General features: G+C 51.5%; 2 protein-coding genes across 5 annotated transcripts; one reads left to right on the top strand and one right to left on the bottom strand.

Moving 5' to 3' along the window:
* Positions 1–1,290: 1,290 nt before the first annotated feature.
* Positions 1,291–7,019, bottom strand: SF3A2 (splicing factor 3a subunit 2). 3 transcript variants are annotated; one of them, XM_040537954.1, is made up of 9 exons: positions 6,945–7,019; positions 5,689–5,859; positions 5,131–5,202; positions 4,758–4,804; positions 4,193–4,302; positions 3,495–3,544; positions 3,005–3,145; positions 2,428–2,496; positions 1,291–1,768 (listed from the first exon to the last, which is right to left on the bottom strand). In XM_040537954.1, exons 2-9 carry the CDS (start codon positions 5,812–5,814, stop codon positions 1,436–1,438), a joined length of 948 nt encoding a protein of 315 aa, XP_040393888.1. In that variant the 5' UTR covers positions 5,815–5,859; positions 6,945–7,019; the 3' UTR covers positions 1,291–1,435. The 3 variants fall into 3 exon arrangements, with proteins under 3 accessions (XP_040393888.1, XP_040393889.1, XP_040393890.1); XM_040537955.1 differs by lacking the exon at positions 6,945–7,019 and adding an exon at positions 5,957–6,200; XM_040537956.1 differs by lacking the exons at positions 5,689–5,859; positions 6,945–7,019 and adding an exon at positions 5,460–5,613.
* Positions 7,020–7,025: 6 nt separating this feature from the next.
* Positions 7,026–16,563, top strand: PLEKHJ1 (pleckstrin homology domain containing J1). Of its 2 annotated transcripts, none has more exons than XM_040537952.1 (6): positions 7,026–7,218; positions 8,819–8,886; positions 10,563–10,629; positions 12,405–12,495; positions 12,708–12,771; positions 13,473–16,563. In XM_040537952.1, exons 1-6 carry the CDS (start codon positions 7,125–7,127, stop codon positions 13,536–13,538), a joined length of 450 nt encoding a protein of 149 aa, XP_040393886.1. In that variant the 5' UTR covers positions 7,026–7,124; the 3' UTR covers positions 13,539–16,563. The 2 variants fall into 2 exon arrangements, with proteins under 2 accessions (XP_040393886.1, XP_040393884.1); XM_040537950.1 differs by having other exon boundaries at positions 7,028–7,218; positions 16,461–16,563.
* Positions 16,564–20,168: the final 3,605 nt, after the last annotated feature.

The raw sequence follows: 20,168 nt of genomic DNA, 5'->3' as shown, positions 1-20,168 counted from the left end.
GCGCTCTGCCTGGCTCTCACGTCTGCAGGGCACACGGTAAGATCTGCGTCCGGCCAGCAGAAGAGGCGAAGACTCGGCCTCCTTCCACCCATCGGGCACGCAGCCGGAGTGGGACACGAGCTCAGCCTCCCCGGGCAGCCCATGGAAAGAGACAGGCGCCGACACAGAGCCAACCCGAGCCTGGCGCTCCTTCCCTGCACCCACCGAGGCCCTGCTATCACCTGCTCGCTGGAACGCCCGTCAGGGGAAGGGAATCCTGCAAAGGACAGAGAGGAGAAAGCTTAGAGCATTTTCTGTTTTTTAATCTGAACCAAATGATTGTTTGAAGGAAACATGTAGTATAAACAAAACCACAGAGGAACTAAAAGCTTGCCAAAACTAATCTGCTAGTGGGAGGACATGCACAATAAGAAACTATTTAATGACAGCAGGTGCTTCACAATGATACAGACAGCATTTAGTGAATTACAGTAACGAACCTGGACTTAATATAACTGCAGTTTTGGTAATTTCTTCTGACTAAACATTCCCAGAAATCCTTTACCACTGTCAAAGACAAGAGCACCAATGCTTTGTTTGTGAACCCCCGTTTGGCATAAACAGCCTAACAAGCAGGAGCTAGACAGCTGCGCTTCGGGGAAGGATGATTGTCTTTTTTTAAATCATCAATGGAACCTTGTCTAGGGCTTCTCAAGGACTCCCGACAAGCAGTCTGAACTGATTTCCTTAGGAGAAATATTTCTGTGCTTGTAGCTGGCAACACCTGAGCTACTGTACAGTGCTCCAGTGCCGGGAGGAGAAATGAGGTTTCTGGACTCAGCATGAGCAACGCTCTTCCTCTTGTAACTGCAATTCGGCAGGAAGACGGAAAACTGCGCGTAGAAAATTCTGCTGGCCCTCCACTCTGCCCACCAATGGGATTACTGGCAACGCAGTAATAAAACCCTTTAAGTGTGTCTATGACAAGTCTCCCAATCACCAAATGAACTGCTTCATAAAGGACTTCAGTTGAATAGCAACTGATTAACTGGCAGTAATTTATGAGATACACATCAAGCAGTCTATGGTGGGGAAATGTGTTAAGCTAGCACAGCTGAGCTGAGCTCGATGCAACTTTAGTCAGAAGTAGCTGACTGAAGGCGAGGTGCCTAGAGATTTCCAGCCCTTTGTCTCCTCTTTGGATAACTTCCAAAATATAACCAGACTGGGAACATTTTATACATTTAAGGGCTAACAAAACTGAACACACAGCAACATTTTTAACTAATACACGGGAAGAAATAGAGAAAGGAAAATCGAAAATCTTTTAATGAACCTACAGGATTTACTCAAAATCACAGGCATACAAAACAAAAGTTTATCTGAATCAGTTGTAACCTGCATATAAAAAGGTATGAGGCAGAGGAGTCCAGTGGGACCAAGTCCCAGAGGGGCTTCAGTTGGAGGGAGGTGGAGGCGGGATAGTGCCTGGCCCCTCCGTGGGGAGAGGAGGTCTCATCATGGGGGGCAGAGGAGCAGGGGGAGGTACACCGGGTGCTGGTGGCAACTGAGGTGGCACTGGAGGTGGTGGCACCGGTCCAGAGGGAGGCATAGGAGGCAGAGTCATGCCTCCCGGAGGAGGAGGTGGCATGGAGTCCGGCAGAGGTGGCCGTGGGGGCAAGCCGTTCATCAGCGGAGGCGGAGGAGGCCGCTTCACGGTCGGAGGGCCTGGAGGGAGGTTCGGAGGAGCTGGGGGCTTCTCCATTTTGAAGTGGAATTGAAGGAAGAACTGGGGAGGGGAAGGGAGAGGGAGAAAAGCAAAGAGAAGGGAACAATTAATCCTCAAGACAACGCTGCGCCATCACACAACGGCTGCTCTGTCCACGCTCACGGCCTCCAGGAGCAAAGCACAGTTCTCTCCTGAACTGCAACCGTCCCGATCACGGCTGGCCTTCTACTCAATGTTCATGGACTTGCACCAAACCTGCCCAGTATTTGAACTCCTACGAAACCTGTTCCGAGTGCTCAGCTTTATGTGATGGGGTCAGGATCCCCCAGCGTGCACTCGTCCCCTGTCCTCCCCCACAACAGCTAGTGAGCACGTCCATACCACCAGCTCATCGCAGACAACTGCGCGGGAAGCCTGCGCTGAGCAGCCCACATGGAGGACGCAGTGTTGTGTATTTAGGCACTGTTCTGCTGCTGCTGACAGCAAGTTTCATTCAGAACATTCTGCCTCCCTGATTAAACTTTCACAAGAACACAGAAAGATCCTTCTGTCAGGAGGAGTCACTACACAGTTGCACTGAAGGAGTGAAGATTTTAGCATCAAAGCCGAAGTGGACATAAATGATGTGTGCTCTCCCTGCGCTGCCTGTCCCCACAGGCTACTCAGCCCTCCTGCTCCCTCTTCAACCCTCAAGAAAGATGCTGCAATGCTCCAGCTACCTGTTTGGTTTCCCTGTTCCAGTGCGTCCAAAACTTTCCTTCTGCTTTGTCGATTTCTCTGCTTGGCACCTGCAACAAAAAAGAATAAGGAGCTATTATTAGCACCACCAGATTAGCTCAGTGGCCCTTTTTAGCTTTAGAGCCTGCAAGATAAGCACAGTTATTCCAGGCCTTGTGAGATGTGCTCGTCTCGGATGTTATTAGATAGAGATGGGGGCAGGAAAGAATTAAGTTACTTCCCTATCGGTCAAGGACAAGTATGATGGCAAAAAACCCTCCCTTAACATCTGCACAAAGGATGAGAAGCAAAGCCCAGAAGGCTCCTTTCTGTGCCAGACACCAAGAATTCAACGGCTCCCCAGAGCTCAACACAGAATCGAGTTTTCATGCCAGAGTCCTCCACTAATTCTCAGCAGAGTTTAACAACTTCCAGCCACGTCTTCTTGACCCTCCTTTCCACCCCATTAACCCCCCAAAGGCCAGAACAGTACAAGTCTATAATGACAATCACTGGGAATTAATGTCTTGGAAAATGTGGGAAGGGAACTCTCTATAATCAGTCAATCCCAAATCTTACCTTGAAAGCTATGGTTTCGTAAGGCTCCGCTGCCATCAGAAGGTACTGCCAGCGTCTATCAGGAGGCTCAATCCTTTGTTCATACGCGGACATGAACCGATGGCGAGGCATGATGCTTTCTGCAATCTCCGGATAATCAATCTGTTGGGATGTTATCGCAGCATTTAGGAGAATATTCTCTTTTCACTACCCCATCACACAGAACAAAATCCTCAACTATAAAAGAAGTCTAGAGAGAAGCTCCAAAACAAACAAACAAAAAACATACAAACAAACAAAAAACCACCCACCCAACTTAGCGCTACCAAAAGAAAAAGCTTGACAACTATGATCATGGATTCTTCCATTTACTTGACACAATCATCAGCAGAAGACTAGCAAGGTAAAGATTTTTTATTTTATTTTTTTTTTATTGTCCTGCGAAGAACTGCTCATTTACCAGTGTTTTATTTGGGCAACCCAGAGATGAAGAATTTAGCAGTGACCTTACCTGGAAGAGCAGGCTTTGCTGGCCTGTTTCTGGATCTCTCTGTTTGGTGACTGTAAAGAAAATAAGAAAGTTCAGCATGTAACAGAAAAGGGTCAGAACAATATTACTTCTGCCCTAGGAAAGACACAAAGCTCCAAACAACAAATATTATGAGATTTTGTTTCCCATTTATCAAATAAAACGCCACAATGTCTTTAACCAAAGTTACTGTGTGTCTCTACTGAAATTCAGTTGCTGTGGGGCAAAGACACTGACACATTGTGCACTGCAGACAAAGCTGGGAGATAAAGCAGCCGAGTTTCATACTGAAGGCCAAAACAAAACAATGGGGAGTTCAGAGAAAAGACCTGAGCTATACATCCAATGAGTGACTTGTGAGCATTAGTGAAAGATGGTACAGCACAACAAATGGAGAACAGAGACTGAAGCAGTGCCTTCATTTCCTGCACAAGTATTATAATAGCTGAAGACCGAGACATACCAATCTATTATTAAAATGGTTCTCACTCGACTGTCAGCAATAAAGAGATGTTCCATGGGTAATTTAAACAATAAAGGACATCATGAGATAAGCCCATATCTTATTTATGGACAGATCTACTAAAAAGACTAGTTAATAATTCATATCCATAGCACTGCACTTCAAGTAAGCTCCAGCAGGCATTAGGTATCTGCTGTGACAGGCATCACTGATGTACCTTTATAACCTGGTCGTCCAATTTTCACAAATTTCTTCACTTCCACTTTGACTTTTTCTGGTGCAGGCTGGGCAGGAGCTTCCTTAGCTTCCTTGGCAGCTCGACGGGCCCTGGATTCATTTGAAATTTGCAAAGTTAAAAGGTTAGTAGCACTTGTTTCTGAAGGATAGGCTAGAAAGCAGTGTGAATCCCATGCCATGGAATATTTTAGTGCTTTACAGAAAGCATACTGGTGAAACTGCTGTTCCTCTTCCATGTGCACCACTGCAGGTCAGTTTTATCTATGCCTTCCCCTGACCGAAAGCTGTCATCATAGTTATCTTAACAACCCCTAGGATGACCTTTGTGCCCATCTCCAGATGGAGTTGAGACAACTTCTTGAAGTAAAAAAGGGAAAGAACTCCACAAACTAGTCATCTGAACCAGAGCTCTTCACTAGGAAACAAACAGTCAAAGAATATTCAAGCCCAACATGCTACTGAGTTCAAGATTTACAAGTGTTCACAATCATGATTTCAATGTGCCTAGGTAATGGAGAACAAAGCTACAACGGGGATTAACTTACAAATTGGTCTGATGCTTCTTCCCCTGGGTATGTGCTAAGTAGCTTCCCTAAAAAAAAAAAGACAGAAGAAAGTTAAATGAAGACAGGACTGCTCCTGAACCAAAAGATACTTGACATGGATGAGAAGCTACATTTCACGTTGACAAGGATATTTTAAACCTTAGCATAGAGGAATCTTACTCAAAAATTGCAGATTGCTCACAACTACTGAACCGTCAGAAACTGTCATGCTGAACACACACAAGCCACTACCCACCCATCAACTCTTCAGCAATCAGTCATCAAGCACATCCCAGGTTCTAACACTTGAAGCCAGTATTATTCTAAAATATCTGTTGCTGTGGAGATCAAGACAGGCAGCTGTTCAACTCACCTCATTGTTGTGTAGAGTCAGACAAAGCTTGCATTCATAAGAACCCAAGTGATTTTTCATAAAATAGGGGTCCTAGGAAGAGAATTATTAAAAAGTTACAAGCAAGATACATACCAGAACAACAGAATAAAATATGTAAAACAGAACTTCTGCTGCACTGGAAGAACTGAGTTCACAGGTTTAAATTATTAGCACACCACTACTTTAGGACTATGAAAACAGAGACAATAGCAGTTTTGTTCATTGGTAACAGCACACCCAACCGCAGTCAAGAAACTACAAAATATGAACCAGTCCTGAGCAGACTGAAATAACGTAACAACAGCTACCTGAATATGTGAGTGCTGGCTTCTCTCTGGTTAGCCCTTCCACAAATGTTTCTTGTTTAAATCCCACGTTAACAGAAACAGAAGTATTTGCTCCAATCCACAGCTCCCCACCGAACCTCTTGCCCTCCAAGCCTTCACCGAGGCAAAGCCCTGAACTGATCCACAGGCAGCTTGCGGGGCTGGCACAGCACGTCCTGCTTTTCCCGAGCACGCAGAGGCCGAGGCTCACCTTGTTGATGTCAATGGTTTCCAAAGCCAGCTGCCGAAGCCTCTCCCTGCGGTCTCGGTTGCTTTCTGAGGCAGAGGCGACGCCTCCGCTTCCAGTTTTACCTCCAGGACGGTGCTGGAAATCCATGATGGGGACTTTTGTGCTTCAGCTACTTCAGGAGAAAGAAAGGGTCTGGAAAAATGAAAGAAAGCCAAGTGAGTGACAACTCATGCTTCCCCTAAGCTGGGCTCCATCCCAAGACCCATCGGCGAGGCCCCAGGACACGTACAAGTGGCGCTCCCCGCAGCCACCAGGGCTCCCCGCAGCCACCAAGCCGGGTGACACAGCCTCAGGCTGCGCAGGCCTTGCACCGCCAACCCACCGAGCTGAGCAGCTGCAAAACCACCCAAAACTTGGACAAGCCCCCAGAGACCCCCCCCCCCAAAGTCTCCTCAGCTCTGGGAGGATCGATGAATTCCTCCCCAAAAAGCTCCGCTGGGCCCACCGAGGCTCAGTGTCCCCCCTCAGAGGTTCAACCCCCCCAGCACCCCGCATTTCCTCACCCAGGGTCACCCCCCCACGCAAGGCTCAGAGCCCCCCAGTGCCAAAGCTCCCCCAGCCCCTCAGCAATGCTCACAGCCCCCCCGGCCATCCCCCGTCCCCTCAGCGACATTCAGCACCCCCCAAACACCCCCAATTCCCCCAGCCATGCCCACAGCCCCCACAGACACCCCCCGGTAAGTCGCCGAGCCCCCCAAACACCCCCTCTCTCCTCACCCGTGCTCACAACCCCCCCAGCCAGGCTCACAGCCCCCCCCCATCCCCTCAGCGATGCTCAAAGCCCCCCCAACTCCCCCAATCCCCTCAGAGCCCCCTGAACTCACCCAATTCCCTCAGCCATGCCCACAGCCCCCGCAAACACCCCCCAACAGGTCTCTGAGCCCCCCCAAACACCCCCTCTCTCCTCACCCGCGCTCACAACCCCCCCAGACACCCCCCAGCGAAGCCCACAAGCCCCCCCCACCCCCTCAGCGAGGCTCAGAGCCCCCCCACCCCCCCAATCACCTCAGAGCCCCCCCCAAACTCCCCCAATCCCCTCACCCACCCCCCAGACACCCCCAGCGAGGCTCAGAGCGCCCCCCAGAAGCCCCCCGCCCCCTCACCCACGCCCGCAGCCCCCCCAGACACCCCCCAGCGAGGCTCAGAGCCCCCCCTCCTCCCCTCACACAGCCCCCCCCCACACACAGCCCCCCCTCAACCCCCACCCCCCCCCGTACCGGCGCGCGCAGCCCCTCTCCCCGCTCCCGCGCCGCGCACGCGCGCTGCCCCCTCCCCTCCCCTCCCCCGCCTCCCTCCCTCCCACCCTCCGCCACACGAGTTCCGGCTTCCGGCGCGGCGCTTCCGTGTCCGGGTCCGGGTGCGGGTCCGGGCGCGGCCGGGGCCCGCGGGCCCTCGCCATGCGCTACAACGAGCGGGAGCTGCTGAGCCTGGCCCGGCAGCCCGCCGAGAAGGCGGCCGAGGTCCTGATGCGGGTGCCCAAGAAGGGCAGCGGTGAGGGGCCGCGGCGCGCCCGGGGGGGAGCTGAGGCGGGGCTGGGAGGGGGCGTGGGGGGGGGCTGGGCGTGCTGGGAGGGGGCTGGGAGGGGGCACTGGGTGTGCTGGGGGGTATTAGGTGGGGCTGGGATGGGGCTGAGATGGGGCTGAGGGGTGCTGAGGGGTGCTGGGATGGGACTGGTAGGGGGCACTGGGGGTGCTGGGGGGCATTAGGTGGGGCCGGGATGGGGCTGGGGATACTGGGGGTACTGGGATGGGGCTGGAGGCTTCTGGGGGGGCCACTGGTGGTGGGACTGGGGGCGCTGGGATGGGGCTGAGGAGCACTGGGGTGGTGCTGGGGGGCATTAGGTGGGGCTGGGGGTACTGGGGTGGGACTGGGAGGGGGCACTGGGGGTGCTGGGGGGCATTAGGTGGGGTTGGGATGGGGCTGGGGAAGCTGGGGGTACTGGGATGGGGCTGGGGGTTTCTGGGGATGCTGGGGGTACTGGTGGTGGGACTGGGGCCACTGGGATGGGGCCGGGGGGTTCTGGGGGGCCACTGGTGTTGGGACTGGGGCCACTGGGATGGGGCTGGGGTCGCTGGGGTGGGACTGGGAGGTGGAACTGAGGGTTCTGGGGGCATTGGGTGGGGCTGGGGGTGCTGGGATGGCCTGGGGGGTTCTGAGAGGGCCACTGGGATGCGGCTGAGGAGCACTGGGGTAGTGTTGGGGGGCTAGGATGGGACTGGGGGTGGCACTGGGGTGGCACTTGGGGTGCTGGGATGGGGTTGGAGATACTAGGATTGTACTGGGGGGTGGGGTTGGGGGGCTGGGGTGAGACTGGGGGGTGGCACTGGAGGTGCTGGGATGGGGCTGAGGTTGGTACTGGGGTGCTGGGGTGGGGCTGGGGGGGCATTGGTAGGGCTGGGATGGGATTGGGCGGGCTGGGATGGGGCTAGGGGTGGCACTGGAGGTGCTGGTGTGAGAGTGGGGGGTGGCACTGGGGGTGTTGGGATAGGGTTGGGGGTGCTGGATGGGGGGGCCTGGGGTAGGAGTCGGGGGGGGCAGAGTGGGGAAGCTGGGACTGCATGGGTAAGGCTGGGGAGGCTGAAGCAGGGTCCTGAGGTAGGTCTCGGGCAGGACTGGGTGATGCTGGGGATGAGAAGTGGGGCACTGGGAGACCTGGACCAGCAGAACTGGGTGTGCTGGCAGCAGGACTGGTGGTACGGCAGGAGCAGGATTTGGGAGCTGGGGTAGGATTAGGGCAGGACTGGGGGGACTGGGAGGCAGGACTGGGAGCAGACTGGGAGGAGTGGGAAGCGGGAGGGGAGGTGCTGGGGCTGCGGTGAAGCTGGGGACAGGGACAGGAGAAGGGCGCTGGCTGCAGGCAGGAGCAGAGGGAGGGTTTGGGGGGGGGTTAGGTGTGAGGGCAGCAGGGAGGTGAATGCCCCCCTTCTTCTTCTGACCCCCCAGGCGTGCCTGGTAAAACGCAGCAAGAGTCCAAACCCCAAGGGAGCTTCCCCTTCAGTGTGGGGAACCGGCACGTTGCAGAGGTCACAGGTGCTTCCCTCTGCCCCGTGCTGCGGGCTCGCCGCCGCAACGCTCTTTTTTCCCTCTGCAGTGTTAAAGAAACGCCTCGTGAAGCTCGTTGTCAACTTTCTCTTCTACTTCCGGACAGATGAAGCGGAGGTACGGAGCCCCTTTTCTTCCCACACACACACACCCTCTCTCTTTCTCTTTCTTTTTCTGTGAACTGATGGCATGTGCTTTGTGAAACGGCACGACAGCAGGCTGCCAAAACCGGGACGTGGCACCCTCGCTTCCTACCCCAGCGACACAGCGAAAGCTCTTAGGGGTGAGAAGGAGCGCTGCCAGCTACACCACACCCAGATGGCTCACGTGGGAGCTTGGAACGAGTCTTTCAAACATAACCATTGCCCCTCGACTGCCAAAGATGGACTCTGTAATGTTTATTTGTAGGCCTGTGCTTTATCATGTGAAACTGTGAGGGGAGGCTTATATTGCTCTCCTGGGAAAAGAAATAGCATTATTTATTTGCTACACCAGGAATTTTTCTTGCAAGCGATGCTCGCTCTTAAACTGTCGTGGCTATATTCTGTTGGTGTTGTTATTTCTGACATGCAGAGGCCTTGGTTAGGTCAAGAAAAAGAGAACGAGAGGGATGGGCTTAGGTTCTGTTTCTGGCTTTGCCACTACTGAGATCCAGTCATTTTTAATGAATCCCTCGGTAAGTGTTGCTAAAGATTCTCTCATTGGAAAATCAACCTGAAAGTAATCGCTAGAATGGGTGTGAAGAAAGGTGCCGTGTGCCTGCTGACACAAGGAAGTGGAAAGCTTTTAGTGGCGTTTTTAGACTTAAGCCACAATGAATATTTCACCCTGAAAGAAAAGCTCCTCTGTTAAGAAACACTCTTTTCTACTGAATTGCAGTCGCTCTTCGTTACTTCGCTGGAGCTGCAATCGCAGTTCGCTGGGTAGGGTCAAAAGCTGAGCAGTTGCTGTCCCACAGAGGTTCAGCTGCGACTCCCTGTTCGCGTGGTGAGACCCCGAGGGTGCCGCCCCGCAGCGCTCGGCTGCTCACTGTCCTGAGGGTTGTTGCTTGTAAGCACTCGTGTGTTTCAGTGCGAGGGAGATGTTACCAAACACATCAAAAATAGTTCCGCAGGTCTGTGGGGAGTGCAAATATAAAGCTGTTGTGCCAGAAATACGTACTAAAACAGATTTTTGAGTGTCTTGGTTGCTGCCTTATTTGCTTCTCATATTTTGTTTAGTTTGGACAAAAGAATTCACTTGTGGGTTGCTTTTGTTTATGGCTTGTATCACCCGTTGGTTCTTGTGTCCTTGCTCAGTGTGCACTAGCTAGCAAACTGTACTTCCCATTTGTCTGTTTATCCTGAGCTGTTCTAGTTCATCGACACACTGTTCTTAACCTCCTGCAAAGCTTTGAGCCTGCCCTTACAAAGTGAAATGTTAGCCTTTCCGTGTGTCATCGTAAATATTTCATCTTTTCTTGATTTATTGTGCGAGGAAGTAAACTTAATCGGTGTCTTTGGATGCTAAATGAAAAACAGAAACGAATACCAAAGCCCAGAGTGAACCTTAGCAAGTAGAAATCTTTAACCTCTGTCTAACGTGCACAGAGTGCTATGGGGAAGACTGGTACAGCAAAGTGTGTCAGCAGACACAGAAAGAACACTGAACGTTCATTCAGTTAGCCTGAATTACCTTAGAAGTACCATCAGCTTACAAAGCTCACGTGAAAAACACTGGGAGAACTCTGGATTCAGAACACCGTGGCGCTGACAGGCAGCATGTGTTGAACCCCCTCTCTGGGTCTTTTTCAGCCCATTGGAGCTCTGCTGCTGGAGCACTGCAGGATCACCAAAGAAGAGGAGAACGTCTTCTCGATCAGTGAGTTCTATGCATGCGCTCCCTTCGTGGCCCCCTTATGGCAAGCCGTGCTTTGAAAAAGGAGATGCTTGGCTGCTTTGTTCCTGCTTTTGCCTCTTTCTCTGGTGACACCAGGCTTAGTGTTCCTCAGCCCCTCTCCTCCTCAGCTGCCAGTTGTTTCTGTGGAGCTGCCGTGCTCCAGGACCGCGGCGTTTCACTGCTGGCTGAAATCGTCTGTGTGATTTGCACAGCTGCATGTGAGGAGAGAAGCGGTAAAAACAGACTGACCATGGCTTAGCGCTTGTAGAAATCCCTCTCTAGGAAGGCTTGGTATTGACAGATTGCTGCTTCTGTGCTATTGCATTTTATCAAAAAAGTGAGCCTCAGATAAACCATCTGTCGGGCTAATCTAGCACCAGTCCTCCCGCCACGCTGTTTGTCCTTGTGGCGATAGCCGCGGCTCCAGCTGGCTTGCGGTGTGTCATCCTTTATAAGCAGCCTTTCATCCAACAACTAATCATTGTGAAAGAGGTATGTGGCAAAAATAACAGGATGTTTCTCCAAGGCCATCCCCATATCTTTTGGCCTGGCTGCCAGGCACAGCTGCTTTTCTGTGCGGAGTCTCGCCTCCTCGTTCAGCTGGGAGAGACGGTGTTCTGGCGCCCAAGCAGCCTGAGCGTACCAGTGAGCATCCCACTCTGAATTTCTGGGGCTTTAAGTTCGTCAGGAGCCCCGGTGACTGATGATTCGGGAGAAAGGTGTTGAAACTGATGGCACTTGGTATCAGGTTGTGTCCCCGTACAGCAGCCCTGAGGGGTTTGATGCAGCCTGACCCAGTTATTTCTCAGCAGCAGCCTAGATCTCTGTGAACTGTGTACTAAAGAGCAGAGCTCTGGGGACAATGTAATTAATTAGATGTCCTGATTCTGTCTTGGTGAAGAATTGGAGTTGCACAGGGAATTGCTTTCCACTGTGCACAGTACCAGATTCCCAAAAGCCTCGAGCAAAGACAGGTCAGTACCTTCTCTGAGTGCAATTTGATTCCTCAGATGGCTGCCCTCTACATACATCAAAATCACTTCCTCCGGGCCATTTTGCACTTTGATTACTAAATCTCCGGTGACTGCTTGCAAGGACTCAGGGTGTTTTAGTCCTGAGTCTGGTCATATTTGTCCAGTCTGAGCTGTCACTCTGAGAAGTTGCTTTTTCCTCTCTGAAGTCTTTGGCTGCTCTAAGCTGACGTTTGCTGTAGGCAGCTGTTCTTGGCCACCTGGGAAGTGCAGCAGAGAAGTGCCTCCAGAGCTCGTGTTGCTTTTGGAAGCACCTCTTTCAGTCAAGAGCAATGCGAAGGGCTTCTGAGCTGTATGAGGCACCTCTGGGCCACCATCACTCCCATGCTGCCTTAGCATAATCGTATGGGGAAAGGTGTTTAGGTATAAGGAGCCCAACAGTGGAGGGACTGGGGCAGTTGAGGAGTAGCCTTAGCACCTTGTGTGCTTTTCCCAGTGCCTTTCTAACAGCAGCCTGCTTCCCAAGCTGGATTTCAAGTGTGTAGAGACAAGCTTGGCTGGGCCACTGCTCTTAGCAAACGGGGAAAGAATGTGATCCCAAACCATCCAGGGTAAGATAAGAGGGGACAGAGGCCTGGCTTACCAGCTTGTTCACAGATCATCTTTGTTGAACAAAGGTACTAACTGCAGCCTGGCAGAGTCTGGTGGTTGCTTGGGGGGGGAGACAGTGGGGGCACAGACAGCTCTGCCAGGACCTTCCTTATGTCTTTTCCTTATCCATGGCAGGTTTCATTGAGGAGCCAGAGAGGAAATACTGCTTTGAATGTGACAGCGAAGCGCAGTGTCAGGAGTGGATTGAGGCACTCAAGCGAGCCAGGTAGGCTGAGGCACTAGAGCAAGGTTTGCACTGTGCTGTATGTACACTGCAGCCCTGTGCTGTTTGTTTTCTGGGACTAGTTTGTGGTGAACCCAGGGCGGAAAGCAGTTCTCTCCTCCCAGGCAAGCTTCCTTTCAGCTCTAAATAGCACCCGAAACTTCCCCAAATCCTTTTCTGCTCAACCCGTTGCATGGTCTGTTCCTTTCTTACAGCTATGAGTTCATGAGGAGAAGCTTGATTTTCTACCGGAATGAGATCCAGAAAATGACAGGGAAGGTGAGTCCCTTGAGGTTGGCTTTTCAGGTGGTGACCCTCCGCATTTGGACTGGAGCAGGGTTGGTGATCCCTGGCCTTGCTGCCAGCTGTCCTACATGAGGCTGGTGGCTGCAGCGTGTATGACAGAGCCATATTAAGTCAGGTCCTGAAGCTGCGGGCTCAGCAGGCAGTCAGGCCCAGCCACCCGAGAGTCTTCCTCTGCCAAGCAGCCTGATTGCAGCTGGGGTGCGTGCGTGAGGCTGTTCCTGAGCGCAGTGCGTTACGAGCAGCACAGAGCAGCCTGTGGTCTGCAGCCAGACAGGCCGGGCCTGGGCTAACTCTGACTCCCCCGGTTCCGGAGGAGCAGCCCTGGCAAAATCAAGAGTGTCCGTGGGTTGAGACACTGCTCGCACCTCTGCCAGGATACCTGGAGCATCCCTTCTGGAGGTAACAGAGGTAGCTGTGACTCACCCACGTGCTCCTGTGCCAGAGCAGACTGAATACAGCCCACGAACCTTGGTTATCCGCTGCGTCCTCCTCATGGACTGTGACTTTCTGCTTACAGCCAGCAGCCAGGGGTGGGACTGGGGTAAATCCAGCACGTACCCAGAATTGGCACCCAGCCCTGCTGCCTGCCAGACTGCGGGCTGGCAAAAGGAGGGTCCTGCTTGCCTCCCACCTTGTCTGTGTCTGACTGCTGCCTTCCTGTGCTCTTGCTGCAGGACCCCCTGGAGCAGTACGGGATCTCTGAGGAAGCCCGCTTCCAGCTCGCAACGCGCAAGCAATAAACCCCACGCTTGGGCTGAGCTGGCTCTGGCCACAGGCTCTCGCTGGAGAGTCAAACCCGAGCTCCCCCAGGAGGAACAGCAACCCTTCCCCATAGTGGTGACCAACTGACTTTTTAATTTATTAGCCAAATATTTTTTTTTTTTATGATTTTTTTAAAGATAATTCATTGCACAATCCCCCCTCTCCTGCTCTGCCCCAGCCATGCAGGCAGGCAGAGTCTAACTGCTCAGTGCGGACTGTGACCTTGGGCTGGCTGCTGCTGCAGCAGTGGGACTAAAACCACCCTGGCTCCAAGCAGGAGCAGAGGGGGCAGGGACTGAACAGAGAGCTCGAGCACTTGCCATCCTCCAGCAAGGGCTCACATCTCTCTCACCAGGAGCTTCTGGAGCAGGCTCTGAGCCCTCTCTAGCCTCCTCCCTGTCCCTCTCCTGGGGGGAAGCTACTCAGCTTTTCTGGCTCAGGATCTTCCCACAGTCTCCAAAGGAGCCATCAGGAGTTGTTCATCCCTTTACCGTAACAGGATGCTGCAGCTGATTGCATTTCTGTGCTTGCAGGGTTAACCCTGCTATCCTCCTGCTTGCTGCAAAGCCATTTCAGTTCAGCAAGGAGGGGGAAGCCTTCCATTTACACAGGGAGCAGCCCAGGCACAGCAACAGCTGATGGAGAAGGGGCATCCACCCCGTGTCAAGGCAGCAGTGTCTACAGGCACTAGCACCTGCCTCTTGGGGTTGTTTTCTTTTTGTCCTTTCTCCAGCCAGGTGGTGCTAATTCCTAGAGGATTGATGAAGCCCATGGTACAGACAATTAGAGTGCTCTCACAAATGAAGTGGAGAATGAAGCTGTAAAGCACAAGGGAGCAAAAACAGGGCTGAGAAATATCTGTTATCCTGCCTCCCTCTGCAGTACTGGGGGCTGGGCTAAGCTGTGCCATTTCTCAGCTTCCCAAAGAGGAAAGGCAGCTGGAGAGATTTGTAAAGACAGAAACTGCTACGTGCACTTTGGCTGCATGTTTGAGCTTCAGGGTATGCAGAAGGTAAGCCCAGGGAGTGTAGGACAGCTGTGCGTTAGCACTCCATTCCCTGACCCTCTGCTGCAGCTTTTCACCCCTTTGTGAGCTGCCAAAGGGAAAGATGTGAACAACTGCACCTGCCAGGGCCACAGCAAGCTGCCAGGGAGCAAGGGCTGCTGCTGCAGGGACTCCTGTAATGAAGGGATAAGCAGTAAAGAACATCTCTCCTCGTGGCTCTGCACCTGCAGCCAGTACACTGCAAAAAGGAAAACCACAGCCAGAGGTGGGGGAGGGACAGAAGGCACTCAACACACATGCCCAGAGTTTCGAGACCCCTCTTTCTTCACACTCCACACTAAGAGGTGGCTCCTGCAGCAGCTGCACGGGACAGTCGCACAAGGAAAGGCCCCGTGAAAAGTCCCAGCAAGCGTTTGTAAATGGCTGATGACAGAAGGAACTTTACTCAGCCCTGGGGCAGGTGAATGCAGGAAGAGGTTTCCGTTAGCACAGCAGAAGCACAAGGGGTGTGCAGGTTTGGGCTTTTTTCCACCTGGCTAGCAGGAAAGTTCTCTGCAATTAAACAGTACGTGGTAAATGAGGTGGGGATAGAGCAGCCTGTGCGCTGAGCAGCCTGTGCGCTGAGTGGGGTTTGGTAGGAAGTTTTGGGTCTCTTTGGGAATTAACGCAGAAACAAGAGCCAATACTAAAAGCTTTAGTGGCCTGGCCTTCCATCTTTACCTCAAGCTGCTGGGTACCAGGAGAGCGGCAGATGTCACTGATGCTTTATTTTTAACCTCAAGCCCAAGCTTTTTCCTTTCCCTTCCCAGATACCGCCTTTCCCTGCACTGGTTCCAGGTGCTAGCTCCAGCAATTACCAAGAATATGCAGGGGGCAGCTGTGCTGCTCAGTAAGCTGAGGGCATGACAGGGTGGAAGCAGAAAATAGGGCAGGTTTGAAGACAGATGGTAACTCTCACGGAAGCAGCAGTGAGGGATTAAGAGCAGGAACAAGCTTGTGCTTTAGGGAATTAGTGTCCTCAGATGACTTTGAAGTGCATTTTCATCCTCATGAGCCTACTCTGCTTTACCTCAGCACAGGGGCACACTGGTAGGGTACGCAGCAGCCTTACTTACTGTGATAGCAAAGACTCGTCCAGCTGGTCGCTTGCTACAGCCCAATGTACGCACCGCAGCGAGCGCGCCGGAGCTGCACTGCAGCCTGGAGTACCCTCTGCAGCTCTGGCTGAGCAGAGCAGGAGGTACCACAGCTCTCCGGCTTCAGCCTCAGGTCACCAGCAGTGACCCAGGCTGCAGGCAGGAGAGGTTTCCGAGCTCATTTCCCCCCCCAGGTTCAGCATTAGTGAATGCTTCGATATGCAAAGTCAACACTCGTATAAACAAAAGCTGGGCATTCTGCCAACATTCAGTCATTTACAGCAAACAATTCCAGTGCTACAGTGAGGTTCACTGTTCCTGCCTGCCACCCTCAGTAGCTAACACTTCTCTACCGTGTGCCTTCCAAGACTATCACTAGTTTCTTCTCCACGCCCCTTGCAGAAGGTAGATCTGACACCCACCATCTTCACTGTACATAAAAATGGGCATTTTACGTAGATGTTCTGGGGAACAGTTGGGTGCGCAAGTGATTATCCCAACCCTTATTTAAGAGGCAACAATGACATTTCCTAAGTGAATGTAAGACAAATGCTGTGAAGAGCTGCGTGGGCCTGCACAGGCCCCATGACTTAATTAGCTAGATCAACGGTTAGATTAGTGCTAGGACACTGGGTTAGATGTCAGGAGTAAGGGAAGATGGTACTTCTAGACACTTTAGAGATCTGCATCCGCTGCTCTTGATTTATAGACAACTGTTCATTTTTCATAATCTGTTCACTATGCTTTTTGTATTCCAGGGGCCCGTTCCACTGTTCATTGGGTACAGGCTCTTTGACAGTGTACTGAAGCTGTTTATCTGTTGTACAATGAACATTTCCAATAAAAACTTGTTTTAATCATTGTGGCAGTAAGAGCTGTGGCAAGGAACCCGAGCCCATGCTAGGGCAGGTGACTACAGCGAGCTCCCGGGCTTTCTGCGCAGCCTGCCTGCGGGCTCAGGGCTCTCCCCCAGGAGCAGGGGCTCAAAGCCCCGACACCATCACTGCTGAGCTGGAGGCGGCAGCAGCAGCAGCGACCCTGGATGAGAGATCAGCAGGCTGACGGTGCCTGCAGGCCCATCCCCAGGAACAGTGCGGTATTGCTGGCTGGCAGTGAGGGTGCCTGCTCCCAGGCTAGCTGCTAATGCCTCCACAACATGCTTTTTACATGCCTTCTGCTAACAGAACCAGCCCCTCTGCAGTAGCTTCAGAGACAAACATACAAAAAGGATGAGCTTGCTCAGACCATTGCTGCAACCTGTTTTTGACATCTAGAAACTCATCTAGACCATTCCATTTAAACAGTGTCCGTATCGCACAGACTGTGTTAGGGGAACCAGGGTCTTCATCTTATGTTAAAAATCCTACAGAAAATTAGCTCAGCCAGTTTTATGGCCATCACTTCCAAAGTTTAAAAGCCGTTGCCAACCTAATTTCAGTTCCATTACGCTGGTGAAATAACCGGATGAAAGGATGAAAAGGGAATTTCACTAGGATGGTTTTGCTACTAGGAACGTTACTAGTCTGTTACATCCTGAGAGCTTAAGTGTCCTCGGCTTCGACAGAGCTGAGTGTGTTGCTCAGTTCTGGAGGAGCAGGGGTCTGACTGCCCTGACCCCTGCCCAGAGCCACAGCCCAGGACACGGCGCTTCCCTTCCACTGACAAGCACCGACTGCCATCCCCTGCTGACGTCTGTCCTGCTGAAGCAGTGAAACTCCACAACAGTACGGTGTATTAAAATACATACACTTTAATATAAAGACAAAACTTCAAAGCATTGTTTCAATTACAAATCAAGGTAAAGACACAAGAAATTAATTAAGTGAAGGGAGGGGAGAAAAAACTAACTCTTACATTGTGGAGAATTAGAAAGGCAGGATGGAAATATATATATTATACATACATATATACACACCAGAAGAATTCACACTAGTTCTATGGAAGAATGAAAGGAATGACAGGACAACTTACTGGTATAAAAAAAAAAAAAGATAAATTAGGGGAAGTTTGAATTTTAAATAATTCAGTTTAATAGGCTAAATTATATAAACTAGTTCCTATTCACTAGGAAACATCCCATATCACTGTTCTAAGAAAATGGGTTTTTTAAAAAAATCCATTGAAAAATGGATTTTTATTAGTAGTTAAAAGTTTACTAATCAATTCCTGAGCAACAGCAACCTCATAATCTACTGCTTTCCCCATCAAAGTCCCACTCAGCGAGGGCAGGCTCCCACTCCTAAAAAGTTTAAGTAGAACAGAGACCTAAGAAATCGTTTTTTAATTTGAGATTGATCGCGTAAAAGATTAATAGGTTAAAAAAGCCAAGCAGGATGGATCGACCCATTCCACCTTTTTCCCTCATTAACTCCAGAAACAAGACCTTTCTAAAGAATGATTTGACTGCACCAGAAAAAGCAACCAGATGTACCTTAAAAATAATAAATCACAAACTTGAGAACTTCAGGGTTAGTACTGTAAAACCTTGAATTTTAGGAAGTTATTTCATTTTTGAACTGTAAGAACTTAAGAAACGTCTGCAGAAAGATGATCACAAACAGCAAATACACTGGAGGAGTATTTCCAATTTTTTACCTTGGGTTTAAACCCTGAAGTTCACAATAATAGCATCTTTTACTGTGATATTCAGTCTAAATAGGTATTTATATATTTATAATGCATAAGGATAAATAAAATATGGCACAATAACATTTTAAAAACTGGTAATCCATCTTTCAGTGAAAACCTGATATGCAAGCTAGGGAAATGTTGGAGCAAATAAAGGAGGAAAAACCTTAACAGCCATAAAACTTCAAATTCTCGTACACTTACTAGACATCTGTGCTTCAAAAAAAATCCAATTCTTGTGATTTTTCCTCAGTGCTGCAAAGATAGTTCACAAAAACACTGTCTAGTTTCTTCTCCCCAAACACTGTGATTTTGAAACACATTATTGTTGGTTTGCAGTCCACTGTACAACGTCCATTTCTTAACTGAAGAAATCATCATTGGGACCTCCCAAAGCTTAGTCCTCCTAATGCATTTGGCTCAGGCAAAACAATAAAAGCAGAACTTCTCAATAAAACCACCTGGTGGATTGGGACAACTCCTTCTGAGAAAAAATATTTGTCAAGAATCTTTAGGTTTCCATACCCTGTATTAAAAGGACTGATATCAACACAAAAAGCAAACGGGTCACACTCGATCAACCTTGCATCAGCACTGGGACAAACTACCGAGCCCTAACGATCAGCACCGGTGGCCCTGGCGCGTCCCCGCTGGTGCTTGGAGGGGATCGGGACCAACGCAGGCCATGGGGGAGCCCAAAGCAGGCGGGCAGCTCGGGGCCGAGCTGCAGGGCTGGCAACCTCCTCCTCCAGCAACATGGTAAAACCTTGACTGTGGCAACTCTAGGGTGCAAGGCGTCTGAAACACGAGGAGCCGATTCCACAGCTGCCCAAAGCTATGGCGCGTTTGGGAAGGACTCGCGGCAGCAAGCCCCTGCTGCGGGAGTTTCTCAAGGGTCCCAGCACTGCCGGGCCAGGCCTGTGGACGTAGCCACGGGAGTCACAAAGAGGTGGGCCCCCTGCGCCAACTCGACAAGATGGAAGCTCGTGCTGGCCCTCAAACTGATCACAGCGACTCCACATCCCACAAAAAAAACCAAACAAACAAAACACGGGGATGAAGCTATGCCTGTCCAGGGGTGGATGCCAGCCCCACATCCACTGACACTCTCCCTGCCCTGCTGTCACGCAAGGGCACTCTTCCCAGTGGAAAAAGAATGGGTTGGGGAGCAGATGCTGCTTTCTAAATACACAATCCCAGCAAGAATCAAACCACTCAGGCCCCCAGAGGCAGCCCCACGGCCCTGCCATGGCCTCGTTACTCTGGAGTACGAGACCTCCCAGAGGGGGAAGCCCAGATCCCAGGTTCCTCTGCAGGAAGGGTGCTCGGAAAGGTTGGGACAAGAGACGGGCCCTGATCCCTGCCAGGAGCAAAGCCACCGTTGGGCACAGCAGCATCTCACAAACGCTGGTGCAGCCCCGCTGCTTCTGGCGTTTATCAGCACTGCAGTAACAGCCAGCGAGGCAGATCTGGATCGCACCCAGCTCGCTCCCCTCCCATTTGCTTTCTGTGGCAAAGCGACCGCCCCAGAGGCCTCTGGTCAGATGTCTGCAGTTACAGCAGCAAACGTCCCCCCCCCCCCCGAAGGAGAAGCGTGCCCCCCAGCAGGACATACGCAGGCAGGGGCCGAACACAGGCCCAGCCACGCAGCCACCCTGTGCAGCCCCAAAGCAACGCTCCTGTTTGAAGCATTTGAGCCAGAGATGCAAGGGAAGAGCCTGAAAGCCATCTGCGCAGCAGATTTCAAATGAAAGTCACTCGCTCAAGCTTGATTATAGAATAGTAAGAAAGAAAAAGGAAAGCTACTCAACACTTTGAGTTGGGTGAAGTTCGGGCTG

This window comes from Cygnus olor, chromosome 26 (genome assembly GCF_009769625.2).
Source record: "Cygnus olor isolate bCygOlo1 chromosome 26, bCygOlo1.pri.v2, whole genome shotgun sequence".
Lineage (NCBI taxonomy): Eukaryota > Metazoa > Chordata > Aves > Anseriformes > Anatidae > Cygnus > Cygnus olor.
The sequence above is the reverse complement of the archived record's forward strand: the minus strand, read 5'-3'. Positions and strand labels throughout refer to the sequence as shown.